Genomic DNA, 24,110 nt, shown 5'->3' with positions numbered 1-24,110 from the left:
CTACCACTTTTGTCCACAGGGGCCGCCCCTGTATGACACTGACACATCAGGAAGTGTCATCAATATCAAATGACTGAGAATGTGGTCAAACCAAAGGCCATGTTGCAAACGAGAATGAGGGAAATCTTTTTGATGTTTTATAAGTTTATGTGTCACTGCAGAGCATCAGTGGTATAAAGTGTAGAATAACAGACTCTCAACATTTCTGTCAACTACAACAACCAATTCAATTTAATTGACATGGGTATTCAATGACATCATCTATCAGCCAAAAGCTAGAATGTATACTACATGCGAACTATTATTGGATAATCATTCTTAAAGTGGGAGCCCAACTTCAGATTATTTAGTCATCATAGCACTGATAAAAATACGAACAGCGTGCTCATCCAATCTAAACACTTGTTTGTGTAATTAGCTAGGTTACAAACATGTCTCTTTAAGAGAAAGGAAATGACAGCGGGAAGTGAAGCGAAGGGGGCACTACTTCCTCGTAGCCCTCACAATCAAAACATTATTGGTGCGCAATGGGTGAGTCTGCATCCTCCAAAGGACATTTTCTCATCTAAATCTTGGCGCATATAGTCGGGAAGCTCCCCGAACAGCGTTTGTGGCACCATGCTGCAGCTCAACGACACGGTGGAGCAGGAGAGTACGGGCGCTGCGATTCTCCACCCCGCGGAAACCGAAGAGGGGGTCGAGGTTGCCTTCACGCCGCCGGAGGCCGGACGGAGCCTCGGACACGGAGCCTCCGTGGCCTGCTGCCCCCCGTTACAAACGCTGACGCCCTTTCATGTACAGAACCCCACAATCCAAGCGAAAGTGAAGGACTATTTCGTGTTCAGGGTAAGTTGCTCCGTAATAGACAACCGCTTGCGTTAATCGGCACCGAGGCCGGCTTGTTTATAATGAGAATATATGCGTATGTATCTCTCAGATTAACCCTCATCGACACACATCGCTTTTAAAACGTACTGGCGGTGAATAGACTCAGTGCATTGCAGCGCATTGCAGGGGGGAGAGGGACGCTGGCCTCTCTGAGAGGATGCTGATGATTGACGGTTGTGTGATGCTGATCTCAGCCAGGTACCATCGAGCAGGCGGTGAGCGACATCCGGACTGTGGCACTCCCTTCTGAGGATGGAGAGGTGCTGAGCGTCTGGCTGCTGGCTGAGTGAGTATAACAGCAGCATGTGACTGTTACACTACAGGAAGGCAACTGTCTGGATGAGCTGCCGTGTGCACTGCAGGCATTATTGTACAAACATGTGTATATGTACATACAGATACATCAGCTGGAGATTTATTAAGGCTGCTCACTAAATGTTTGTTAAAGATTTGATATTTCCTGCTCATCTGGTAGCGTTATACATTTACATTTTATGTCAACTGTTTAAAGGCCAGGTTTTTTGGCGTTATGACTGTCAAAATTTAGCTGGTATGTTTGTCTATTTCTACAGAGTTGACCACTGGAACAATGAGAGGGAGAGGCTTGTGCTTATAACGGATAGGTGAGTCAAAAAGTATGTTTTGTTTTACACGTATGTTTAAGGAAACACACACTTTTTGACATACTGGTTGTGTGTGCAGGTCGCTGCTGGTGTGCAAGTACGACTTCATCAACCTGCTGTGTCAGCAGGTTGTCAGGATCTCTCTCAACGCTGTAGACACCATCTCAGTGGGCGAGTTTGAGTTCCCACCCAAATCCCTAAACAAGTACGCCAACGCATTTTAGTCTGCAAATGAATAATTAAGTATATTAATGCCAGCGTTAAGAACAGGACTCTACTGCTGCCATGCATGTGGCATGAGTGATCATTAACATACTGCCTTTTGGTGTTGATTAGTTATAACTGTTCCCTTAAAGAGTTTAAGTTATGTACTGTTGGTAGTATTATTGTTATTTTAAAACTGGGAGAGATTTAAAAAACTCAGACTTTGTATGAATTCTGATTCAAGAACGGGCTTTCTCTCTAAGCAAGCCCATTAAACGTGGCTCAGGTTGGCGGCAGTGCTTTGGTGTACTGCTGGCAGATGTAGCTGGCTCCTCACACTGCTCTGGTCTCTTACAGGAGAGAAGGCTACGGGATTCGTGTCCAGTGGGACAAACGTCCTCGTGCCTCATTCATTAACCGCTGGAACCCCTGGTCCACAGACATGCCCTACGCCACTTTCACAGAGCACCCCATGGCCCGCGCTGATGAGAAGGTGGCCTCTCTCTGCCAGGTATAATCCCTTGAACTAAATTAGGCTAAAACTGCATTTTGAGTCATCAATCTAATGGATTTTAAAGGTACTTTAACTTTTTTTGTATTGGCCTTTTGCTTATTTCACTAGACAGACAATGGTACCACTGGTGCAGCAGTTCATTCATGCACAGTCGGAGGCAAAAACAGCTCTAGCAGTCACAGTTCAACTGAAAACAAAAGACTTATTGCTGCTGTAGAAATGAAATTCAACCCCTAAGAGAAAGGCAGTCATTCTTATAAAGTGTTGACATGACTTTGTGCATGAACAGTTACTTTCAAAGATGTTTATTTCTCATTGGCAAGGCAACAGTGCCTGGGGACATTTTCTGGGGATATAACTGCATTTTCTTAGTCATTAGCTATTACATTGCTGTCATGTTATTTTTCTTTTACTTGCCAAGTTGGACAACTTCAGGACCCAGCTGGTGCAGGCAGTAAAGAAAGCCCATAAGGAGCATCCCATCCCCGGTCGGGCTAACGGCGTCCTGATCCTGGAGAGACCCCTGCTCATCGAGACCTACCTGGGCATCATGTCCTTCATCAACAATGAGGCCAAGCTGGGCTACTCCATGACCCGTGGCAAGATCGGCTTCTAAGATCCACAGTTTCTCCAAATTACAACAGAGTTCAACCCATGTGTCTGTGTTAACACTGCGCTGTCTGAGGGAAACTGTCGCTCCACTACAGTGTAATGCGCAACCAATCTGTGTGTGTAAGTTGAGCCCATGAGAAGTCCGCACCTCTTGAAGTTGGTGTTACAGACAAGTGGTCAGCCTACTGTAGGCAAATGATGCGCTGCATTGCATGGACTGTTTACTCATTTGTTTTTGCGCCCCCTGTCTTTTTCTGTCCAAGAGCGATTCACAGATCTGTCCGCGTGGGTCCTCAGGAGTGTATGCCCATGTGACATAAATTGGAGAGAAAAGACACTTTCGGTACTTATTCTTAATTGAGCTTTTTATAATCTAAGCTTCTTGTTTAACCACTGATGGACAAACTGTCAAAACTAATGTGATGTTTAAATCTTTGGTTGAGGAACGCAAACATCAGGGTTGTTATTTCAGCGTTAAAGATGGGCTTTGTTTCCCAGAGGAGAGCAGTGAAACTGTAACATCAGCCAAAATTGTTCCTTATTTTCAACATTTAAATGGTCTGAAATGAAGGATTGTGTAATTCAGATCACAGGGCCATATGGTAGCTTCATGGAATTGAATAGCAGCTGATGAATTGAGTTTAAAGGTCATGTCACATGATTATTGTTATAAAAGTAACTAATAGGGAAACCGTTCCAGGATATACTGAAAAGCTCTGGGCTCAGCTGTGTTACTTGTGGATAAAAACAGCTAGAAGACACTTTTCAGCATCCATGAAACTTGTTCAGTGAGTTGCATTATCAACTATAGCTAAAATGTTCTTTTATGTTACAAAAGTTTTATGCAAAATGAAATTGTGAACATGTCTTTATGTTTGTAAGTTGCCTTAAAAGACCCTGCAACTTGCATTTGTTTTAGGCACATTTGCACTCAGCTGCATTGAACTCTGCAGTTCAGACGCTTTTCATCAGTTCATTAACCATAGACTGTATGTATCTTGTAAACAGGATTTAAGTGATTTTCATTTTAATAATTGTGCTACCAAAGGTAACCAGGCCATATTTTCATGCTGAGCAATGCCAATGAATAATTGTGTCCAAAATGCCTTTTTCCGGTCGTAACTTGTGCATGTTGTTGCCTGCACGTTGAGTTTGCATGACAGATGTTTTTTAAAGGAATATCCTAAATGGATTTGTAAATACTAATTAGATTTTATTTATGCTGTTATTTTGTTGCGGTTAACCCATAAATGCTTCTAGAAAATGAATATTTCATTGCCAGTTCTGAAGTATTTTAGGGATTTTAAGAGAAATGAACTCATTATTACAAACAATGTGAAGGCTTACTTTTGTTCTTGATATTTGTAGAGCAGAAGCCACGATGGAGAATAATAATGCCTCTGTGTTCTTGTTGGGGTCTCGGCTCCGGTCATTGTTAAGTGCATTTACATGATGTTCGTACTGTCAAAGACTGCAACAAAGTGATTCAGTTACAGTTCAGTTTGCTGTGCAAGTCAAGCTTTTATAAATGGGCCATTATGCCTAAAGATGATACATTGTGGCCATGTAATACAGTCCTAATATATTTAGTACTACTTGTTTGTTGTTTGAATTCTTGCTGGCTTTTTCCGTTGGGTCATAACAACTACCAGTAACAATGCAGAAATTCCGGATTAAAGATAATGCCACTCATGTCATGAAGAGCTGCACACTATACAATGCTTTAAAAATACACATAGCAAAACCTGTGTCATGTCTTTGTTCCCCGGAGTGGATTCATTACCACACGTTTTAAAGCTTTTTTTAAAACGGTCAGAAGGACAGTAGGCTGCAAATGTACTCTCTAAACCAAAATGTCCTGTTGCTCTTCATTTCAGCACGCACAGTGACCATGTAAAATCAATCAAAGTAATTTGTTGAATATGTAATTCTTACTGTATTTCTGAATTTGAGTCAAAAATCAATTCTTCATTCATTAATTGTAACTCAGCTACAGGTTTTCACTGAAACACATTGTTGTCTGTAAGTTACACAGAGCTGAGAAACAAACTCTCTTGATTAACAAATGAAATATTAAGATGCACAAATTTTATTTCTGACAAAATGTATTCAAAAATAATTACACAATTTCCATGTATAACATACAAAATACTTACTAAAAGTACAGTGAAAGCTATAAAACTTTGTAGACCTGTCTTGTCACAGTGTTTGAAACTAGTGCTTCAGTACGCATTTGGTTATTTAAAAAGTGCTATTTATTCATTCTACGTCTCTGAGAAGGAATGTTGTCAGGTTTTCCATGTTTTGAACTTCACAAAAAAGGAACATCCCAGCAACCTGCACTGAGGGCCTGAAAAACCTGGTGAACAATTTCAACATGTGAAAGTTGATATTTTGAGTCTTCCCACCAGTCTTTAGGTCACCACCGTAACACATTCCTTTGTGTCTAAATAAGCCTAAACTTTTCTTGAGAGCTATGTTTTTATGTGTTTTACTTGTCTTCCTGGTCAGTGTCCATGTAGCACAAACACAGTTGGTCCTTTCCAAGCAGGATCAGAGAGTCTCCACTGCAGTGCCAGTTTAATAACTGGACCTGAAAACCACCTGGCAGGACAGAAAGGGGCAAGTGTGATGACACCAAACATGCACAAAATGAAAGCAAAAAAAAATCATTGTGCATGGAAAGAGTTAAGGCTGTGTATTGGCAAGAATCTGGCGATACGCATCATGACACGGGTTAGGATTCAATATATGGTGATATATTGCGATTTTAAAATACTGCACTTCATCTCAACATCTAACAGTTGGGGGTTTAAACTGAAAAATCAATACAGTATTTTTGAGAATCAATACAATATCACAAAACAAAATATCCCAATATGATATTTATTGATATTTTCTTACACCCCTATTAAGAATATACATTCAACTTTGTTCAGCTTATAAACCCTAAAAAAGGTTTATTTCATTTATTGATCCTGACTTGCAATGACAAGTCAATTTCATTTTCTGTTGTTTTCTTCTTTGGGGTTTTAGTAAAACGTGCCCACATTTCAGGCTGAATCAAGATACATTGCAGCAACACAGATAAAAACTGAAATACCACAAATTTGTTCTGTTTGCATTTTAAATTCTGACATTGGATTACTGGTGGGTTTCTTCCCTTTGCACAGGAAGGAACCATTTTAAAATCAAGAGCAAAACTTAATCCTGACCTTGCAAGCATTTTACTGGGATTAAGACAATGTCATAAAACATGAGTTCCAGGTTTGTTCTGTTAAGCTTAACTAAACTAAACTGGCTGAGCACGTTACCTTCAGTGGGGACTTGGACAGAGACGCAGCCTGCTGGGGACCAGAGATAGAGTTTGGTGTTGCCTGTACACAGCGCCAGCCGGGGGCGTTGGGGGTCCCACTGAAAGCAACGCACAGCCGAGGTCTGTTCAAGCACGGCCTCCAGGCTCATCTTCTGCATGTCCCACACCCAGACAACACTGGCCATGTTGTCTACGGTCAGATAACACTGATAAACATTCACAACCACGCTCAACACTAGCTTTGTAATCAAGTCAACGCTTAAGTTGATGGTTATGACCAAAACTGTGGAAACTGCTATTTACATATAATACAGCTGTCTTGGGTTCACAGTGAAGGTAGAAGTGAACAGCTGTGAGAAGGGTTACCGTTTTTGGTGGCTAGATAGCGACTGTCTGAGCTGAATGCCAAATTAGAGACTCCGATCTTGGGGTTGGCTCGGTCTGGGTCCGGTTTGACCACAGGAAGCTGGACTGGAAGTGGGCAGATCTCGTCTGGATTAGGCAACCACAACAAATGAGTTTGTGATTAGACAAAGTTTCTCGCTTCACCTCAGTAGTTTTAGTCAAATACTGCTTTTTAAATATTTTCAAAGCCAAATCTGACATACATTTGCTCTGGGTGTTGAAGAGAGTCGTGCCAATTGTAATGTTGTGTAGCGAAAGGTCATCACTGCCAACAGCTGGCCTTCTCTCCACTTCCTTATACACAACCTATATACACAACAAACAAAGTAAATAACTGAACTGCAATGTCTTTTGAGGCTCATCATGAAGGCTGGTAAATACTCACAGCTTTTGTGTTGTTGATGGTTGCTGGGTGCTCAAACTGTGTGATTTTCTTCCATGTGATATGATTGAGGATGCGCACCTGATGTGAGAGTAGTAGAGTCGTTTACTTTGTACCGATATTAACGAATGCACACAACATATCACATCCAGATAAACATGTCTGACATTTAAGTTTATACCTGTCTTTATAAGCAGAAATCAATGAATTTCTTAAAGGGGAACTGTTATAGGAGGGCAATGTGGAGAACTCTTTTAAGACATGTAGCTTTACAATGATTACTTGTACTAGTGTTGTTGTGCTGTGTCAGGCTATAAAGTGTCATCCTATAGCTCAGTATAACACTAAGAGTTTATCCATACTTTTTCGTCGTAGCTGCCAATGGCCAGGAACTGGCTGCTGGGGCACCACGTCACAGACTTGATACCCAGCGACCACTCATAGGCACTGTAGGTTGACAGCAACCGGCCGTCCAGAGAGTACAGCAACACCTTGTACTGTGGAAATGATACACACACATTAATATCCCCACTAAACATCTGTCAACATTTGTTTTGCTCGGATGCCTGACTTTCACTCACATCACTATCATTGGTGATGTTCAGCATTTGTAGCCCTGCATGTGGGAGCTTTAGAGTATCTTGTGTTATGGCAGTATATGTGTTTCCTGTCTCTTGAGTTTCTTGTCGTATCTTGTATCTATGCTTAGGCAAAGACACTTTTTCTGTACAGTACTCGTTTATAATATAGGATATAATGTCAAAACATAATGCGCGTAACAGGCCTTAAAAGTAAAACTGTTGAATATGTGGTCGTCTACTTTAATGACACCTTTTGATTGCACTCCCACACTGGATTATTCAGCACTCAACTGACCCTTCTTAGTGAGCTGCTTCAGTGTGGAACAGCCGCCTCTGTACTTTAATCAAACATCTCAAAAGGCAATCCACTGGAGCAGAAAGAGTAAGTTCCTGCTCAATAAAGCTATCAAGGAAGTTAATCTATCACATTCTCTTTTTGTACCTTCAGTATATTAAGCAAATGACTCACCTCCAGACAGCTATCCCATACTGCCAGCACACAGCCATTGGGAGACCACTCCAACCCTGCCAGGTCCTGTGTCTCTGTCTCAAAATGCTGTCACAGAGTTAAGTTAAATTGGGTTAAATAAATCAGTACTATACATTTATAGAAGAAAGAAACGCATGGACTTCCTTAAGAAAAAGAAGAACAAATGCTGATAAATTTGTCTGTGCTGTCAGTCTCAATTTGTCTATGACTACATCTGCATGGCATCTTAAATGATGAAAGTTTACTCTCCATCTTGGTCAATGAAAATTAAAAAAAAGAATTAATATTTGAAGAGGGGTGGCAGGAAAGCATTTACATCATGTTGTAAATCATTCTGTATAGCAAGTCATGTTTGAGATGTTTTACTAAATTCTATTCTTACCGTCACATGCTGACCCTGTAAACCTTTCTGGTGCCCTAAATTTAGATATCTTCCACTGTTCCTTACTTAGCTAACTTAAATGTCAAATGAATAATACAGCCCGGGCCTGTGATGGCTACCTTGCTGTCTGCCACACAGAGAGCGTTTCTGCTGTGCACTACCTATCTTTATACACTGACTTTGCCATTGAGTGAATCAAATACAAGCCTAGTTAACAAATGGCTGGATTCTGTATAAGAAATACTACAGAGCTTTTAATCTGAATAACATTACACAGCATACAGGAGATGTTCAGTTAAAATCATGGCATATATATATCTTTTCATGTCTGACATTCCAAAGACATTGAAACTGTGGTGAAAGGTTTAAATGGTGCCGTTGATATGACACATAAAACACATCATTTTTAACTGTCCATTGGCACTGCCGCCCAGACAGGCTACATGCCTGCTCTAACCTGTTAACATGGGCACTAAAATGAAAAGCTAGAGATTCCGCAACACACACACGCTGCTCATGCAGGCAGTGTGTCCCGGGTGTAATGGTCATAAAAGTCAAGTAAAATTCTAATGTCCTACTTACCCTGAGTAAATGCCAGTCATCACACACGAACACACTAACATAGTCTTTGCAGTCACGGCGTTCAGCCAAAGCCATATAGCAGCCATCTCTGCTGAAATCTATACCTGTGGGTGAAAGCTAGAATTTTAACTACCGGTTATGGCATAAAATCACAAGTATGTTTAAAAAACGTAAAAAACAGTGGCATTTTAACAGCCGTGTTGAAGTGAAAAATATAGTTTGTTATGAAAAAGATCAAGCTAAAAAGACATGCATTAGTTAGGTTGAATTTTTTACAAGGCAGTGTAGTGCTTAAAAAGCATGGATCAAGCAATCGCAACCCTTTCAGTATTCAGTTTTTGGACACTTCAGCACTCCAAAGTGAATTCTTCAGGACTGAATGACTTTGATCAAAACAATCTTTATGTGCTGGCTATTCCATTATCTATTTTGATAACTGAATATGTAACTTCATGGCTCCCCGTGTATTTCATCCAAAGTAATAACGTGACTCTTTGGCAGCATCAGGTCGGTGGTATGTAAGTATCATGGCCATATTATTTATATGATGGCTGCGAGGATACATGGGTTGCAGAAGGGCATAGTATTGCATGTGGAAAATGGAGAGCCAGAGTCATAGACAATCATTTTTCCCCAAGCTGCTGACAGGCCTGTTATGAGGAGCATGCCCCATTCACTGAAGAGGGGCACAGCTGTCAGCAAAGAGGACCATAGTTTGGCCACATACCCAGGGTCGCACCACAAGGTACAGAACAGCATGTGATTTGTGGGCATGCTGAGGCACTCAGACCCCTGGCCCTGTCCTCAGGTACTACTGGTAATACATATACACTCATAAGCCACAAGAAAATAAATAAAACCGTTTTATTCTCATACTGACCCTTCTGACATGCTTTGGGATACTTGATGTAAGAGACAGCTTTGGTGCACAGGGACCAGACGGTGATTCTCAGCTGTCACCAGAGGAAAAAGGAAAACAAAAAACTGGATTATCTCCAAGTGAAAGTATGACAAGCACACCATACTGCAAGGCAGCACAAAGGGCATAAACATATCCGAGTTAGTGCCTGAAAAGTACTGGATTTTTAGGCTGATATATACACATATTGAAAAAAATACATCAGGCAAAATTTAAACATGAACACATACCATAAATAAACATTTTGAAAATGATTCTTTAAATGTGGATATTAAATAATGTGACCAAGATATGTACTGAGTGGGACATTGTATAGTTAAAAATCAACGTTTCAGTGCTCTACAGTGGACAAACTGTGTAATGGTGACACTGTTTCTCAATTACCTCAAACATTTTTATGCAGATATATGTAATTGTGGCTAAATCTGTGATAAGCTAAATAACAAGTTGAATAATATCGATCATTCTGATACATTAGTCAGGTTTTTTTAAACGGTGGTTTTATAAGCCACTTTTGAGATAACTGTAATGTACTGTTTTAGAATATTCTCCATGTATGTAATGCACTCAACTTTAACTTTGCTTCAGTCTTGGCCAGGTCACCTGGTTAAATAAAGGTTAAATATAAAATACCCACTTGGACCAGATGCCTTCTCTACTAGATTTTAGACTATATGAGATTAATTCAAAATCTGTAGGAAGATCTTAACTGAGTATGTGATCTATGTGCTGCATATGGCGACTGGGTGTCAACAGCTCGTAAGAGCTCAATCAACCAGGCCTCTAAGTGCTCCTCTACACCCAACGACTTGTCCGTCAGCTGGGCAGATCCAGACTATAGTCCAGGCTAGCATGGTCTATCGTGCCCTTTAATGGCTGTGGACAGAGTGCCTTATGTCTTTAAAGAGGTCTATGACAAATCTCTGTGAAGGATATGAGACACTGACATGGAATCCTAATGCAATCAGTAGATGGATGGCTCTGACGGGCCCCGAGTGTGTGGACTGTTGTCTATCAGTGTATTTCCACAGAGAATGAATGCACGTTTAAAGGGCGGCAGTCATTGACAGGGATTGAAAGAGATTATACCAATTAAATTAGGACTTGAAAATGTATTAAATTAACAGATCCAAAAACAACATCTGACACATAGCAGGAAAATACGACCCGTCCATTTAGTAGCCAAGCTGTAATGTTAGACATGTTTGCTACAAGTGTGACAAATTAACAGCACGTTGCATGGCCTGCAGGTTGTGTGCAGTCCCCCGTGTGAGAAGCAGCGCCAAAGAATAACTATCTGGCCACAAGTCGGCATAACAAAGAGACCACATGTGTTAATGCCCAGTTTTTACAGCGCTCACTCAAATACCCACCAGTCTCACTTCGACAAGACTGATGCCAACAAAAGCGCGTGGCACTCAGCCAACAGTATAACGTATATTGACCCAAGGACTAGTGTGACATGTGGCATCTTGCCTTTCAAGAAACCTGGAGCACATGACAGTCCTTGAGACACTGGTAGATAAGCCGTTGTCTGCACTACTGTACAGCTGTCTGAGTTTTAAGGTGTTCACAGAGAAAGTTGGTTCTGAAATCCCACTGTTACCAATACCTGGTCCAGTATGCAACTTAAACAAGTGTGATGTAGAAACTTGAAGCTACCAGTGCACATACACTGAGAATGGACTTTACAGTGAAGTAGGAGATCTTGTGCCCAGCAGGAAAACTTTAGAAACCAACCAAATTTACATATTCATAGTTTCTGGAATTTTTAATAAGGTAGGAGGAGTAAATCTCTTTTTTTTTTTTTTTTTAAATGGTGTAGAAATTATACTTCTTTTGTACACAGTATTGTTCCAAGCAGACTATTTATTTGTACTATGCTGCATTCAGATAGTAGACAGACAGCAGACAGCACCTTCTTGACTGCACGGGAAAAACAAAGAAACCAAATATTTCTCGTTTGGTTCACTCCTCTCTTAAACACAACCTACAACAGTACTCATTACTAACAATCCAAATAGCAAAGGCATGCCAGCACAACACTGCAACATTAAGGGTTTAAATGGTCCTCTTCAAGATTTTAAGAGGTTTATTGTCATATGCACAGTAAGAAACACAGTGGTTTATACCATACAATGAAAATCTTACTTTGCCCAACTCCCTTTACACAACAGTACAATAATACGACACAATAGAAAAATAGAATAAAGTTAAAATATAAAATTAAAATATAACTTAAAGTGCTGAACATCTTACCCTCCCATTTACAGGCATGCAATCCTGTCTGATCATGCTTTAAATGTTTAAGATGTGAAAATGCTAAACTAAACTGGTTATGTACATGAGCGAAGAGCCTTAAACACATTACTTTTCTCATTGGGAAAACAAGTAAAGTCGCTGGAAACATTAATGTCAAATTACAGGTGGAACAAAAAATGTGAATTAATTTTAGCCACAATGGTCTGCACACACACACACACACACACACACAGTTATACACATGTATAAACAATAATTTATTATTCTTAAAGAAATAATTTTGGCAATAAAAATGTAAACCTATCTGAATGATTTATTTTGCATTTGAGAATGTGCAGAGTTAAAACTACTGAAGTGTCAAGGCTTTCATCATAGAGTCCAGACAGACATGAACTGGGGCAAGTCTGTCACCTAACTGGGCTGAAGTGTCGACCCTCCTGTTTGGCCAAGACATCCAGCTGTGTAGACTCTGTAATATCACCTCCCTGCACGCTTCCTGGACATCCCCTCAGACATGGTGCCAAGGCAACCAATATCAACATTGCTCAAACACAAACACACTTACACATCTTAGATGCCTTGAACCCACACATAGGGGATGTGGGGAGATCACGACCCGAAAGTCAGTGTAACTTTAAACTGGGTGGAGGAAGGGTAGATGAGGAAAATAGGTGGGAAATGCTTTTCCATGTGGGGTGGTATGCAATAAGATCCTTAGTTTGTAAAGCTACACTTTAGATGAAGTATCCTCACCAAAGGTGAGCAGCAGCTTGGGGATTGGGGCTAGGGCTTGAGGGTGGTGTGAATAGGCAAAACTCCACTACAACAGCTGCTGTTTATCCATCAGAGAGGGAAGAATTCAGGCCTGTGCCAGGGTTGGCATAACTGCAACTGATCATCAGTACAGGTTGTAATTACAGACAAGTACAGCTTTTGATTTTGATATTGTTTTGATCATTCACTACATGTAGCGATTCCTCATTAGGAGATGCTTCTTAAGGTTCCTTTAGATTTAAGATAGACTTCACTGATCCCACACTGGGGAAATTCACATGTTACAGCAGCTCCAGATAGAACACAGCAGAAAAGAGAAAATAAATACACATTAAATAGCAAAATTAAATACAAGATATAAAGAAAAAATGGAATTAGGGTTGTATGTACTGTATGTATGTGTATTTCCACCAAATGGGTGGTTGTGATGGTGGAAAGGGGTAGAGGGGCTACAAATGATTGTTTCATAATATGCCCTTCGAGACTGCAGTGTGACGATAATTAAAAGCTGTACAAATAAACTTCCTCTGACATGTTATGACAAGACAATCTTCTTAAGACACTGCCAAATGGGACAACTATTGCTAATTTCTACTATCACATCCATTTAGTGTCTATTAGCAAGTATTCATAACAAGAAAACCACAGAATTAGGGAACATTCCCAACAGGGCAGCCTGTGGGCAATATGATAACTACCATCAGTTCTAGACCAAAGTTACTGACAGCCACCTGGAATACAAACCTATCCATCAGCCATTCTTGTTGTGGCCCTCGGCGAGTGTGAGAGAATGGGCAAGTGTATTTGATGCCTTATAGGCCTATCTGTCAGCAGAGGATTAGACTGTAGGCATTCCACATAGGAAGCCATCTCAAACCAATATAGCCTATTTCTCCTGTTACAGCCTCATGATTCTACCAAGGAACTGGAGCCTCTCGCAGCCCACACATAGGTATGGGTGAGCTATTGTCCCATGTTGCATAGCAGCAGCTGCCTACGATTGCAGTTTAGTCCGGTAGCGTTGTTGCCAACAATTCTACGCGTTAGCAAGGCTCCAGCAGTACTGGCCAAGAATGTTATTGCTAATCTGATCCCAACAATGTAAAAACCATTAGAGAAGTCAAGCTCAATGGTGTCCTTGGCTGGAGTTTTTCCACTCTCAGTTTATCACCCCTCAGCTGGTAAAGGTGGATTAACATGGATGTGTGAGTGGCATTTTGTGAGGTCCTAAGATAAACGATCAGAATTCAAACAGGAGATGACTCGCGTGAAGTCTCACAATACATAGGCTAGGTTTCAGCAATGCGAAATTGTTTTAACATGTCTGCCTCTTGAAGTCCTGCCTTGAAGCCTTTAAGAAACAGCTCACAGTATTTCGTAGTAGTCCCGTCTAGGGCTGCCACTGAAACCCTTGTTTCAACACTAGAGGGCGATATGCTTAGCCAGTCTCCTACTGCTACAATATCAGTTGTGAGCTAATAAATTGTGTCCCTGCAAATCAGAAAGACCTGAAGATATTCTGTTTGAAAAACAGGGGAAACCCCCTGAAACAGCTACAAAGAAAAAAGACTGCCACACATACACACAGCTAGCTAAGCAGAATTACTGACACATAGACAAACACACACACACACAGAGAGAGGCACGATCCACACCAGAGGCAGCTGTCCCTAAACAAGTTAATATAGCAGGCTGTTTATGAGTGAGGCTGACATTCAAGCCTGACACGAACACCCGTCTGGCACAGCCTTAATGAAATCTTGGGCTGGGGTGAAGGCAAGTTCAGTGGGCCCCTTGGCAATGTGGGAGCCAGTACCTACTTTGCCTCTGTTAAATTAGTTTTGTACCTTCAACTACAAAAGGATGCTCAGTAACACTAAGCAGTACTTACTTCTTCATATTTAGCCAGGTGATAAGGGCAGTGAGTAACAGGTGAGAGGATGTTATGATGTGGACTACGATGAAAAGCTTGTTGTTTAAACTGAATACAGAACTGCCATTCCCAGTGCGGCTTAAAGTGTAGATTTGTGTTAGGTTAAAAAGAAGCTCAGGTCATTTTCCCCAGGTAGCATCAGCAAAGGTTAACCTATCTCAAAAAACGTTTAATTCTATGCTAAATAAAATGAACAGCTTCCTCAAAGGTAGGAAAAACAAGCCCAGCAAAACATTGTTTTATGGAAGACTGGTATAGGCCTGCAACTAACGATTATCATTCATTATCCATCAATCTGCTTTTTATTTTTGATATAAATTGCTTCCTCTAAAACCCAGTCATCAAACTGCTTGCATTAGCCACCCAACAGTCCTAAAACAAAACTCCCCTTTACTCTGACATAGGTCAAAGGAAAAAAGCAAATGCTCACAACTGAGAAGATGGAACAAATAAATGTCTGACATCTATGCTGGAAAAATTACTTTAAAACAACTGATCGATTATCAGAAGAGTTGGCAATTATTTTATTGTTAATCAACCAATAGTTTCACCAAAACATCTCAGAAGAAACGTAATGACAGTAAGCCATCCAAAGGGGTTGAGGAGGTGTGATGGTTGTAAACACAAGTCGTTTGACACCGACACATTAAAAACTGAACTTTCCTCAAACATAAGATGACTCAGACGTTCTAATATCTAATCTGTACTGTTCTGTGCAGACGCCATAGCTCCTCAAGGATGGAGCCTCCATTCTTTTCTATTTCTCTCTTTTTTTAAGATGCAGACAGACACAAAGCAGACATGCCACAGACACTTGCACTCCCTGCACCCTTCCTTCTCCAGACCAGACACAGTTGTGTATTGGGCTACAACACCTGTCAAAGAATTCCTGGAGTCAGCTTCAGTATGACAGACCCCCCCCCGCCCCCGTCATATCCCACATGGCCTGAGAGTAGCTGCTGTAGCTTGTCACCCCTTGCAACATGTGCTTACTACGGAGTGAATTCAAACCAGGAGTCAAGAGGCATATAATGGTACTAACAGCATCTTTATTAGTTCATGCTGCAGACCTTTATAAACAACATTCAACATCTCTTGATTATTTTTATTCATGAGGCCATTTTGGCAGGAGCAATCCATAGTTATTTTATTACAATATATATTACCTTTTATATTACAGGGATTTCAAGTATTTCGAGTAATGAAATTAAATCTTTCAGGTGATAAGTATTATGTACCCTTGTTATGTTAGAGGGTCAATACTAGGGTATGAAAGAATCTTCACTAGTCACACCCACTATTGAGGGATGGCTCCATTATACTGAAAAAACTGGAGAAAAGAATCTAATTGCAACATGCAGTACTGCTAAACACAATATACTCTTGCAGCTGGTGTTCCCCAAGTTCTGATTCTGGGTCCTTCATATTCTCTGTGTACTGTATAATTCTTAAAGTCACGATTAATACAACCCTGATGTTTCCACCCATGCCTGTGCCGATGCACTGGCCGATAATAGCTTATCACAGATGTATTGGTATATGGAAAATTGCAGTACAGAACTACAATCAGCCTCTAAAATGAATCGTTTCATTTATGTACATTGTTCCTAGTCTGAAAAACGCCACCAGCTCAGGTCAAGTTCAACTTCAAATTTTATTTTATTATTTTATTATCTCTTCATACCAACTTTAGTGGTTTAGGAAGGGGCTTTTTCGCCTTTTTTTACGATTATTACTTGAGTGACAGAACATAGTTGGACTTGCTGCCAAAGAAAATACCAGACCAATATTGAAAGGGCACATACACATTGCGCCCATGTTCCAGAGGTACTTGAGACCCATGTATGACAGGACGCTAACAGGAGGGTGCTATGAAATCAGTCTGAATACATGCATCGGGTGGGGGGGTGTAGGGGCGGTCAAGAAAGGCTCTGGTGTCTGTCTATTTTCAGGTCCCCCTTCCTTGCGAGCCAGCAACAGTTGAAACCAGACAAGCATATGCATAAACACACTTCCGTGCGCCTGAATGCATGCACCAACTTCACACTTACATGGAACTCAGTAGTGTTGAGAATGTGACGTCCGTCTGGACTCCAGCGCGAGGAGAGTAGTCCTATTGAGCCTTCATCAATCTTACAGTGCCAGTCTGGCTGTTCGAGAGACCACACCTGAAGAGAAAGACGCAGAGTGACAGAAGGACAGCAATCAGCCATCACTGATGACATCCCTCGCTAAACTTGATTTCAAACAGTAAAGAAACACTTGAGCATCAGAAACCATGAAAGACTGGCGCTGGATACCCCTTCAAAGGTAAGACACTTGTGCTGGGATACACATGAAACTGACATTATACAAGAATGCAAAACGTGTTTTTACCACTCCAGCTTTTAAAACAGGAGTTATTTTAAGTTTTGTCTGTCAATTAAGATTAAGTTTAAAAACATTTACGGACACGAGTAGTCTAGAGTAGTATCCATATTTTCCACTACTTAACAGTACACCATGACTATTAAACTAGTGCACACACTGAAGACAGATTCATTCAAAGAACAGCAAATACAAAACAAAACCACACATTTGTTTTGTTTTTTTAATCCAAATTATCTACAGTGCTGTAATGTACTGTTCAGCAAAATTGGTACTTTTCAGAAATACAATTTAACTATTTCTAAAATTAGAAACAACTGTGACGTAAAACAGCAACTGCACAAAATGTAAATGAAATTTACAAAGTTACTCAAACTCAAAAGACTACCAGTAAAGACACAGTATGTTTGTTTTGAAGAGGAAATCTTATTTTTGCATTTGATTAAACAATTTCTAGATTATGTTAACACAACATGTGGTGAATTATTGGCATTATATTATTATATATGAACAACTTTTAGCAGTTGAATAATGCAATAAAATGAGGACAGCAGTTCATCTCTTGTCCTGTATTAGACCCAACTCAAGCTATAAAAAAAAACAGTTGATTTCATAACCACATCTTAATTGTCTTTAAAAAATATTGCTTGTTATTATTAACAATATATAATAATACAATATATATATGATATTACATCATATTAATTATATGACAAAGAACTATTCAAATATGTCAAAAAAACATATAATTTTACTTTTGTTGTCAATTTTTGAGTGCACTAGTAAGCAATAGAAATCTAGTGTTTTTCTTGAACAATATAAAGCATAGGCATACCACAAGCCACTGGAGCCTAAGTGAGACCTTCATAATGAACTGATCATATCACCATAAACAGTATGAATCTAGCAGAGTAAGATTGACTACAACCTATCAAGTATAGGGCTGATCAGCAGCATTTAGATCAGAGTCACATCTATCCTCTTCTCACAGCCTACCTGCACCAGTCCTCTCTTGTACATAGCACAGAGGATAAACAGAGAGTCAGAAGCCCAGTCCATGTGGGATATCTGGTCCAAGCAGGTGTAGAGCTGCAGGATCTGCAGGGTGCTCACATCTCGTACCACCAGCCTGTACTGTACACAAGTAGCCTGAGGAGTATAGCCAAAGAGACAAGCCACAAAGAGCAAGACTTATAACACAATTCACTTTTTTTATCCATATCCATAGAACTATCAATGTAGCCATGGGAATTAGATCAGAGCTAGACGTACTACATGACTTCACATTTGCAAATATTACAATAAATATCTCAACCACTTACCAAATATTTCCCATCGGGGGAGACTTTACAAAGTTGGTTGGATTGCTTGAAGACTTCAGAGAAATTCATCTTATAACCACAGCTGTTCCTACAGGGGAAAATGTTACAGGACTTATCATGACAATTAAAAAAAACAAATGGCCTAACACACATTCACATCTTTAAATGGACAAGAGATGGACATTTTGACTACTCGAATGAACTGGAGTAGTTTCCAAAGGTGAACACGTGATGGCGCCATAAGCCCAATAATTACAGCCCTCACACTGTAAACATACACACACATTACATGGACAGAAACAGTTCTCCTATCTCATGCAATAAGGGGAAAATACGAAGAAAAAACAGATCGAGTCCATTTTAAATCACACCCTGAGCAGAAAGCGTTGAGCTACAGGTCGCTACGTTAACCGAGCCGGCTGGATACTAATTCAAAGAAGTAACTTAACTAAGGTAAAATAAAGCCACACATAAACCCCGTCTAAATCCCGACTTCGATAGTCATTGTACCGCCTTAAAAAGCACAGAAACCACTATCAGTGTCTCTTAAACGAGGTCTACGGCAGCGGAGACCAGCTCAGAGTAACGTTATATGCTAACGGTAAAGTTAGCTGTGACCGTTTGTTGTCACACACAAACGTTAGCATACAAAGCTACTAGCAACTTAGCAGGCAACCTTCACTCTCATGGCACTCAATGATGAAACTCACCACTAATGCTAACTCTGTTGCTTCCGTCCAACTAATGAGAGACGCCAAAAGTCCCACAAACAGTTTAGAAAAGTTTTTTTCTTCGCATGACTGTCTTCGGGCTCGGGCTGTCGATCTGTTGCTAGTTTGTTTGTATGAGCAGATGACGACACACCGGCGCTGTCCAATCAGCATCGGGCTGCTGTGTTTTGCCTTCTGGGAAATGTAGTTCATTATTGTGTTTTCTCAAAAAAAAAAACATCTGCGTGTATGTGAACGTGTGCGCGTTTATGTGCGCGTGTCTATACAATTAATATAGATGTATAAGAAACAATATTTTCTATCACAGGCTGAATAATCTTAATGGACTTTATCATTTATATATTTTGAGTATTTTGTATAGGCCGATATTTTATAACTTAATCATATTTTTCTTTCATCCTTAGTCGTTTTATAGCCTGGGGGTTATGTTTTATTCACACAACCCCGTCTTGTAGTCTCAGTACTGAAAATGGAATTACTTTTTATAACCCCCAGCATTATCTACTGAGCAGGAAAAGGTTTCCCGCTTATGTGCGCCCAAACCGCGCTACCGCCTCCCTGCTTCACCCAGCGCAAAAAACGCTTCACCTCCTCCTTGGTCTCCCTCAGCAAAGCTCACACTTCCCTGAACAGCATGCAAATCAGTTTTCCTCCTGATTTCCTCGCAGTTCATTTAGTTTCTCCGTAAAGTCAATCACCTCCAGTCGCTGTTATCATACTGTAAACTCGGTCGATTTTTAGGTTTTTGGTTGTTGCTGTTTTTTCATGGAGGGTCACTCTCTTGGCATGTTTGATAATAAACAGGCAGGTGCTCGGCGCAACATAAATCTTGGGTGTTTGGATTGGAATAATAATAACCTTCAGGTATGTTGCTTCATTTTAACGGGCTTTAGTATTAACTGTGATTTACACTTTCAACCGATGTCATGTTTTTGTTTTGTTGTTGTTTTTTTCCGCAGTCCTACGAGTTTTTTGGCGTGTGTGCAAAATGTGTCGATTATCTAAATCAATGTTCTTAAAAATGAGCTTGTTTACAAGAAAGGCCTTAGCAGTACTATTGAGACCGGGCTAAGGTTCGATAAGACTCTAATAGTTGAAAGGTTAAAGTTTAAAATCTTTCTGGTTGTTTTTGTTTATTTGATTTTGCGGCTGATGGTGGTTTGGGTAATGGTTTGTTAAGGGTCTGCGTTATTTATTCCCAGGACAGAAGCGTAAATAAAAAAGGGCCCAATAATAAAAATCATATCAATAAAAATGTGGGCCATAGAAACAATACCTATAATAGACATTATGAAATATTACTATCCATATTTCGTTTTTTTATTCTTTTTTTTAATAATCTAAATAATCTAAAAGTATATTTGTAAAAACAAATATTTAAAAGCTCTTTATAAGACGAATATTAACATATAGTTCGGTATCATTCATGTGCTTATTATCAATCCCAAAATGCTGAGTTATTTAGGCCTACACTAACACATAATAATACTTACTTAATACTTACTTAATAATACAGTTTTTATATGCATTGGTCTTCGATACATTTCAGCGCTATAACAGGGATAATGAACGACACCCAATGATGGCAGCAACGGCAAGCTCAATCCTCATATGAAATATTTCACTTGGGGCTGTGGAGGATCGAATCTAAAACAATTTTAAAAGTAATTTCTTTTCATTTGGGACTGTGTATTTTCTTCATAAAATGGCCCTTGGGAATGCAGTGTGTGTGTGTGTGTTGTCATGGGTGCCGTAACCCGGGAGTGGAGACACAAAGTAGAGACAGGTGAATATCAGAGAAGCACAATGTCAACCTTGAAACGATGGTGTGACAGCGAGAACCAGCAGAGGCCGTACTTTACAGAAGTGCAGGTTTATTTGTATAGAATATTAAAATAGAAATAAATGTTGGATGTCAATGCATATTCTACCCCAAAGATTATAACTGTCACACTTTGGTTCACATTTAAATTACAACTCACTGTGCTGTAGCCTCTTTTCTATCTATTGATCTATCTTCAACATTTTTAAGAAGGACAATGTTGGATTTATTTGTTAGTTTTTTTTTTTTATAGATTATGTTTTTCTCAGTGGTCTTCATATTTCTCCACCACAAGAAAAGGTAAACCAACAGTTCTGAAAGCCATGTGCATGTATGGTCTGTATCATAGATCATAAAGAATAGGCCTAAATAATCCGTGTAAGACTTGAAGAACACAATATTAGCTCAGGTTATTTTTGGTCCGTGTAAGACAAGAAGACGACCCCTCCCCGAGCTGCAAGCTAAGTGAAAAACTCGTCCGTGTCCGGGTGGAATCCCAATTAAGCTGCTCCAAGTGCGGAGCTCCGAGACCAGCCCGTTGTCTTTCCCCTGCCCGTCACATCCCCTGCGCAAACACACGAGCTGCTCTGGGATCAGACGAGGCGGCACCGAGTGACGAGAGCCGGTTTCTGCGGCGGCAGACACCTCGACAACAGCGGGAACCTGCAGCCACACACAGCTGCTGCGGAGCCTCCGTGCAGCAGGCCTCTTTAACGCTGAGCCCCAATGCTCCTTGGGTTTTGGTTTAATGTGACTGGATCATTTGGCCTATGTGTGACCGCAAGATCAGACTGAAGAACAGAAAAGAAAAAAAACACAGCCTTTGTTCAGCAGTCATGACATCAGATGTTTACTGAGCTTCATATCTTCTTCGATCGATTGAGTACAGACCGAAGTGAAACGTGTTACATGTTCCCTGTGCAGATAAGGCTGTGCTTCGGTGCAGATGGGATCATTTAAACTGACAGGGTCACTAAAGAAAAAAAAACAATAAAGTCATACATGGCAGCCACATTTCTGTCAGTATTTCCAGAGGGGGAAAAGGGTTTGCAGTGATTTTGATTTGCTGCAGCGTGCACCTTTAAAGCCACGCACCTTTGCCACACTTGTTCTTGTGCAGTCCTTCAGAGGGGTTGCTAGGGAGACGGGACGCTGCTGTGGGGCGCAACTGTAGGAAACTTTAGCAGGCTAGGACCAAATCTGCACATGGTTGTGTGTTGGATGTAATCATTGGCACATCTGAATGGAGACCCCCCTTTATCAGCTGTACGGGGCTGGCCTGCGGTCCGTTTGACTATCTTCCGTCACGCTTCTGACTAACACGGATTTATTTTTGACAACTCGAAACCATCGCAATGAGGCCCGGATGCCCCAATATCAGGTACATTTCTGAACTCTCACTTTAATGTCTTTATCGTCTGTCAAAATAAGAGTTTTCTGTCACTGGATGGAGTTGTACAAAGTGCGCAGAGCTCCTCTGGGTTCAGACAACCAGAGGATTAATAACAACGCTACCGGCTGTAGCTCCGCTTGCTGTTTGCTTCAGTGTAGCTCCGTAAAGTCTGAACACGTTTTAAGGTTGCAGTGCTGGCTGTGTTATTCTGAGACAGGCGGCGGAGGAGGTGATGCTCAGACTTTGCAGAAGGGGAAGGACGCTTCCCCTCGGAGTGAGACGGTGATGAGGCAGGCAGGTCTGGGCACGCCCGGCCCCCCTGACACCCTGTGCCACCTCACTGGGACTACATTGGTGTGATCACACCTGGATGAATATGTTTGTGTGTGTGTGCGTGTGTGTTTTGAACTGCTTCCTCTCCTTTTTGAACACTGATAAAATGATCATGTATGAACTAGTTTGTTTCCACTTGTAGCTTTTTGACATGTTCAAAGTTTTACTGTAATTATTTCATTCATTCTTGTTGCGCAGGCTCATTGTAAATGATTTTATGTTTCTGTGTGTGTGTGTGTGTGTGTGTGCTCTGCAGAGTGATCTGTCCCTCACAAGACTATCCATCCTCTAAGATGTCCCAGTCCACTGTTACTGAAGAAGGAGGCACCTTCGAGCACCTGTGGAGCTCCCTGTGAGTGTCAACAACACCTGCTGACGATTGTTGTACTTTGCCTACAATGAACATATTTTCCAAATGATTTATACATTTTTTTTTTTATTAATTAAAAATATGAACACAAAACACATATATCACAGAGTAGATTATTTTATGAGCAAATAGGATTATTCCTAATTTAAAACTAATCCAGAGTGATCTTTGTTTTAACACCAACCATCTATAGGGGAGGTAAGGGAAAGTACTTTTTTATTTTGAAAAAAATTTAAATATTTATTAGAGCTTCTGGTGTGCAGACATAACCAAAAGCGCAAAGTGAAAGGCAAACACATACATCAGGATTTATCCAATAGGATATCTAATGTTGGGTAAAAAGCTGGAGGTATACTATGGCTTTCCTACACCTGGGAAATAACAGTTTGCTTCCTTGTGATAAGACAAGCAGTCAAACAATGAGGCTTTTCCTAACCTTATACTTGCCCTTCATTTTAGACTATTCTAAACTACGCACATCAGGTACTTTGTTATGTGACATGCTTGTGCTATGTTCATTTTTCTTCGATCAACTTGTATTAATGGTTTTGTGTCTTCACAGGGAGCCAGACAGCACCTACTTTGAGCTCCCACCAGGCAGCCAGCCAGGTGAGCGCCCAGTGCCTTCTACCAGCACCCCGGGGAGCCACCGCAGTGCTGCCGAGGGCTCCATGGACGTCTACCACCTGAGGGACGTGAATGACAATGTGATGGTAGGGACCTGAGCTCCCAATGCAGATCAGCTTGTATCTTTGTGGTCAATCGCTCCTTTTTCTGTTGAGAAGCTGCAGATTATTTCTGAAGGGTGTTTTCCTTCTATGTGTCAGATCTGGGGGTTTCTTTTTTGAGACACATAAGATAAGATAGATAAGATAGACTTTATTGATCCTACAATGGGGGAATTC

General features: G+C 40.6%; 3 protein-coding genes across 3 annotated transcripts in view; 2 read left to right on the top strand and 1 right to left on the bottom strand.

The window, feature by feature from the left end:
• Nucleotides 1-459: 459 nt before the first annotated feature.
• On the top strand, nucleotides 460-4,542 carry tprg1l (tumor protein p63 regulated 1-like). Its single transcript, XM_035656554.1, has 6 exons — nucleotides 460-846; nucleotides 1,083-1,174; nucleotides 1,461-1,511; nucleotides 1,591-1,716; nucleotides 2,073-2,226; nucleotides 2,651-4,542. Exons 1-6 carry the CDS (start codon nucleotides 619-621, stop codon nucleotides 2,843-2,845), a joined length of 846 nt encoding a protein of 281 aa, XP_035512447.1. The 5' UTR covers nucleotides 460-618; the 3' UTR covers nucleotides 2,846-4,542.
• Nucleotides 4,543-4,914: 372 nt separating this feature from the next.
• On the bottom strand, nucleotides 4,915-19,419 carry wrap73 (WD repeat containing, antisense to TP73). Its single transcript, XM_035656552.1, has 13 exons — nucleotides 19,267-19,419; nucleotides 18,557-18,644; nucleotides 18,231-18,383; nucleotides 16,919-17,035; nucleotides 9,860-9,932; nucleotides 8,980-9,083; nucleotides 7,995-8,081; nucleotides 7,307-7,441; nucleotides 6,948-7,025; nucleotides 6,766-6,868; nucleotides 6,524-6,649; nucleotides 6,156-6,347; nucleotides 4,915-5,445 (listed from the first exon to the last, which is right to left on the bottom strand). Exons 2-13 carry the CDS (start codon nucleotides 18,623-18,625, stop codon nucleotides 5,333-5,335), a joined length of 1,350 nt encoding a protein of 449 aa, XP_035512445.1. The 5' UTR covers nucleotides 18,626-18,644; nucleotides 19,267-19,419; the 3' UTR covers nucleotides 4,915-5,332.
• tp73 (tumor protein p73) overlaps nucleotides 17,032-24,110 on the top strand; it is a 30,121-nt gene continuing 23,042 nt past the window's right edge. The window contains exons 1-3 of the mRNA XM_035656551.1: nucleotides 17,032-17,177; nucleotides 23,092-23,187; nucleotides 23,768-23,918. Of these exons, the coding sequence (XP_035512444.1) occupies nucleotides 17,146-17,177; nucleotides 23,092-23,187; nucleotides 23,768-23,918 (279 nt within the window). The 5' untranslated portion in view covers nucleotides 17,032-17,145. The remainder of the gene's footprint in view (nucleotides 17,178-23,091; nucleotides 23,188-23,767; nucleotides 23,919-24,110) is intronic.

Source organism: Morone saxatilis, unplaced genomic scaffold (genome assembly GCF_004916995.1).
Source record: "Morone saxatilis isolate NCDOM2014 unplaced genomic scaffold, NCSU_SB_2.0 Contig15, whole genome shotgun sequence".
In the NCBI taxonomy this organism is placed as follows: Eukaryota; Metazoa; Chordata; class Actinopteri; family Moronidae; genus Morone; species Morone saxatilis.
Note: the sequence above shows the minus strand (reverse complement) of the source record. Positions and strands in the feature narration are given on the sequence as shown.

Excerpts from the sequence above, each read along its gene's own strand:
- tprg1l (XM_035656554.1), top strand. The coding sequence starts at position 619 with ATGCTGCAGCTCAACGACACGGTGGAGCAGGAGAGTACGGGCGCTGCG. Across the intron at positions 847-1,082 it reads AGGACTATTTCGTGTTCAGG|CCAGGTACCATCGAGCAGGC; the intron begins GTAAGTTGCTCC and ends TGCTGATCTCAG. Across the intron at positions 1,512-1,590 it reads CTTGTGCTTATAACGGATAG|GTCGCTGCTGGTGTGCAAGT; the intron begins GTGAGTCAAAAA and ends TTGTGTGTGCAG.
- wrap73 (XM_035656552.1), bottom strand. The coding sequence starts at position 18,625 with ATGAATTTCTCTGAAGTCTTCAAGCAATCCAACCAACTTTGTAAAGTC. Across the intron at positions 18,384-18,556 it reads CCCCCGATGGGAAATATTTG|GCTACTTGTGTACAGTACAG; the intron begins GTAAGTGGTTGA and ends TATACTCCTCAG. Across the intron at positions 6,348-6,523 it reads CTATCTAGCCACCAAAAACG|ACAACATGGCCAGTGTTGTC; the intron begins GTAACCCTTCTC and ends ATCTGACCGTAG.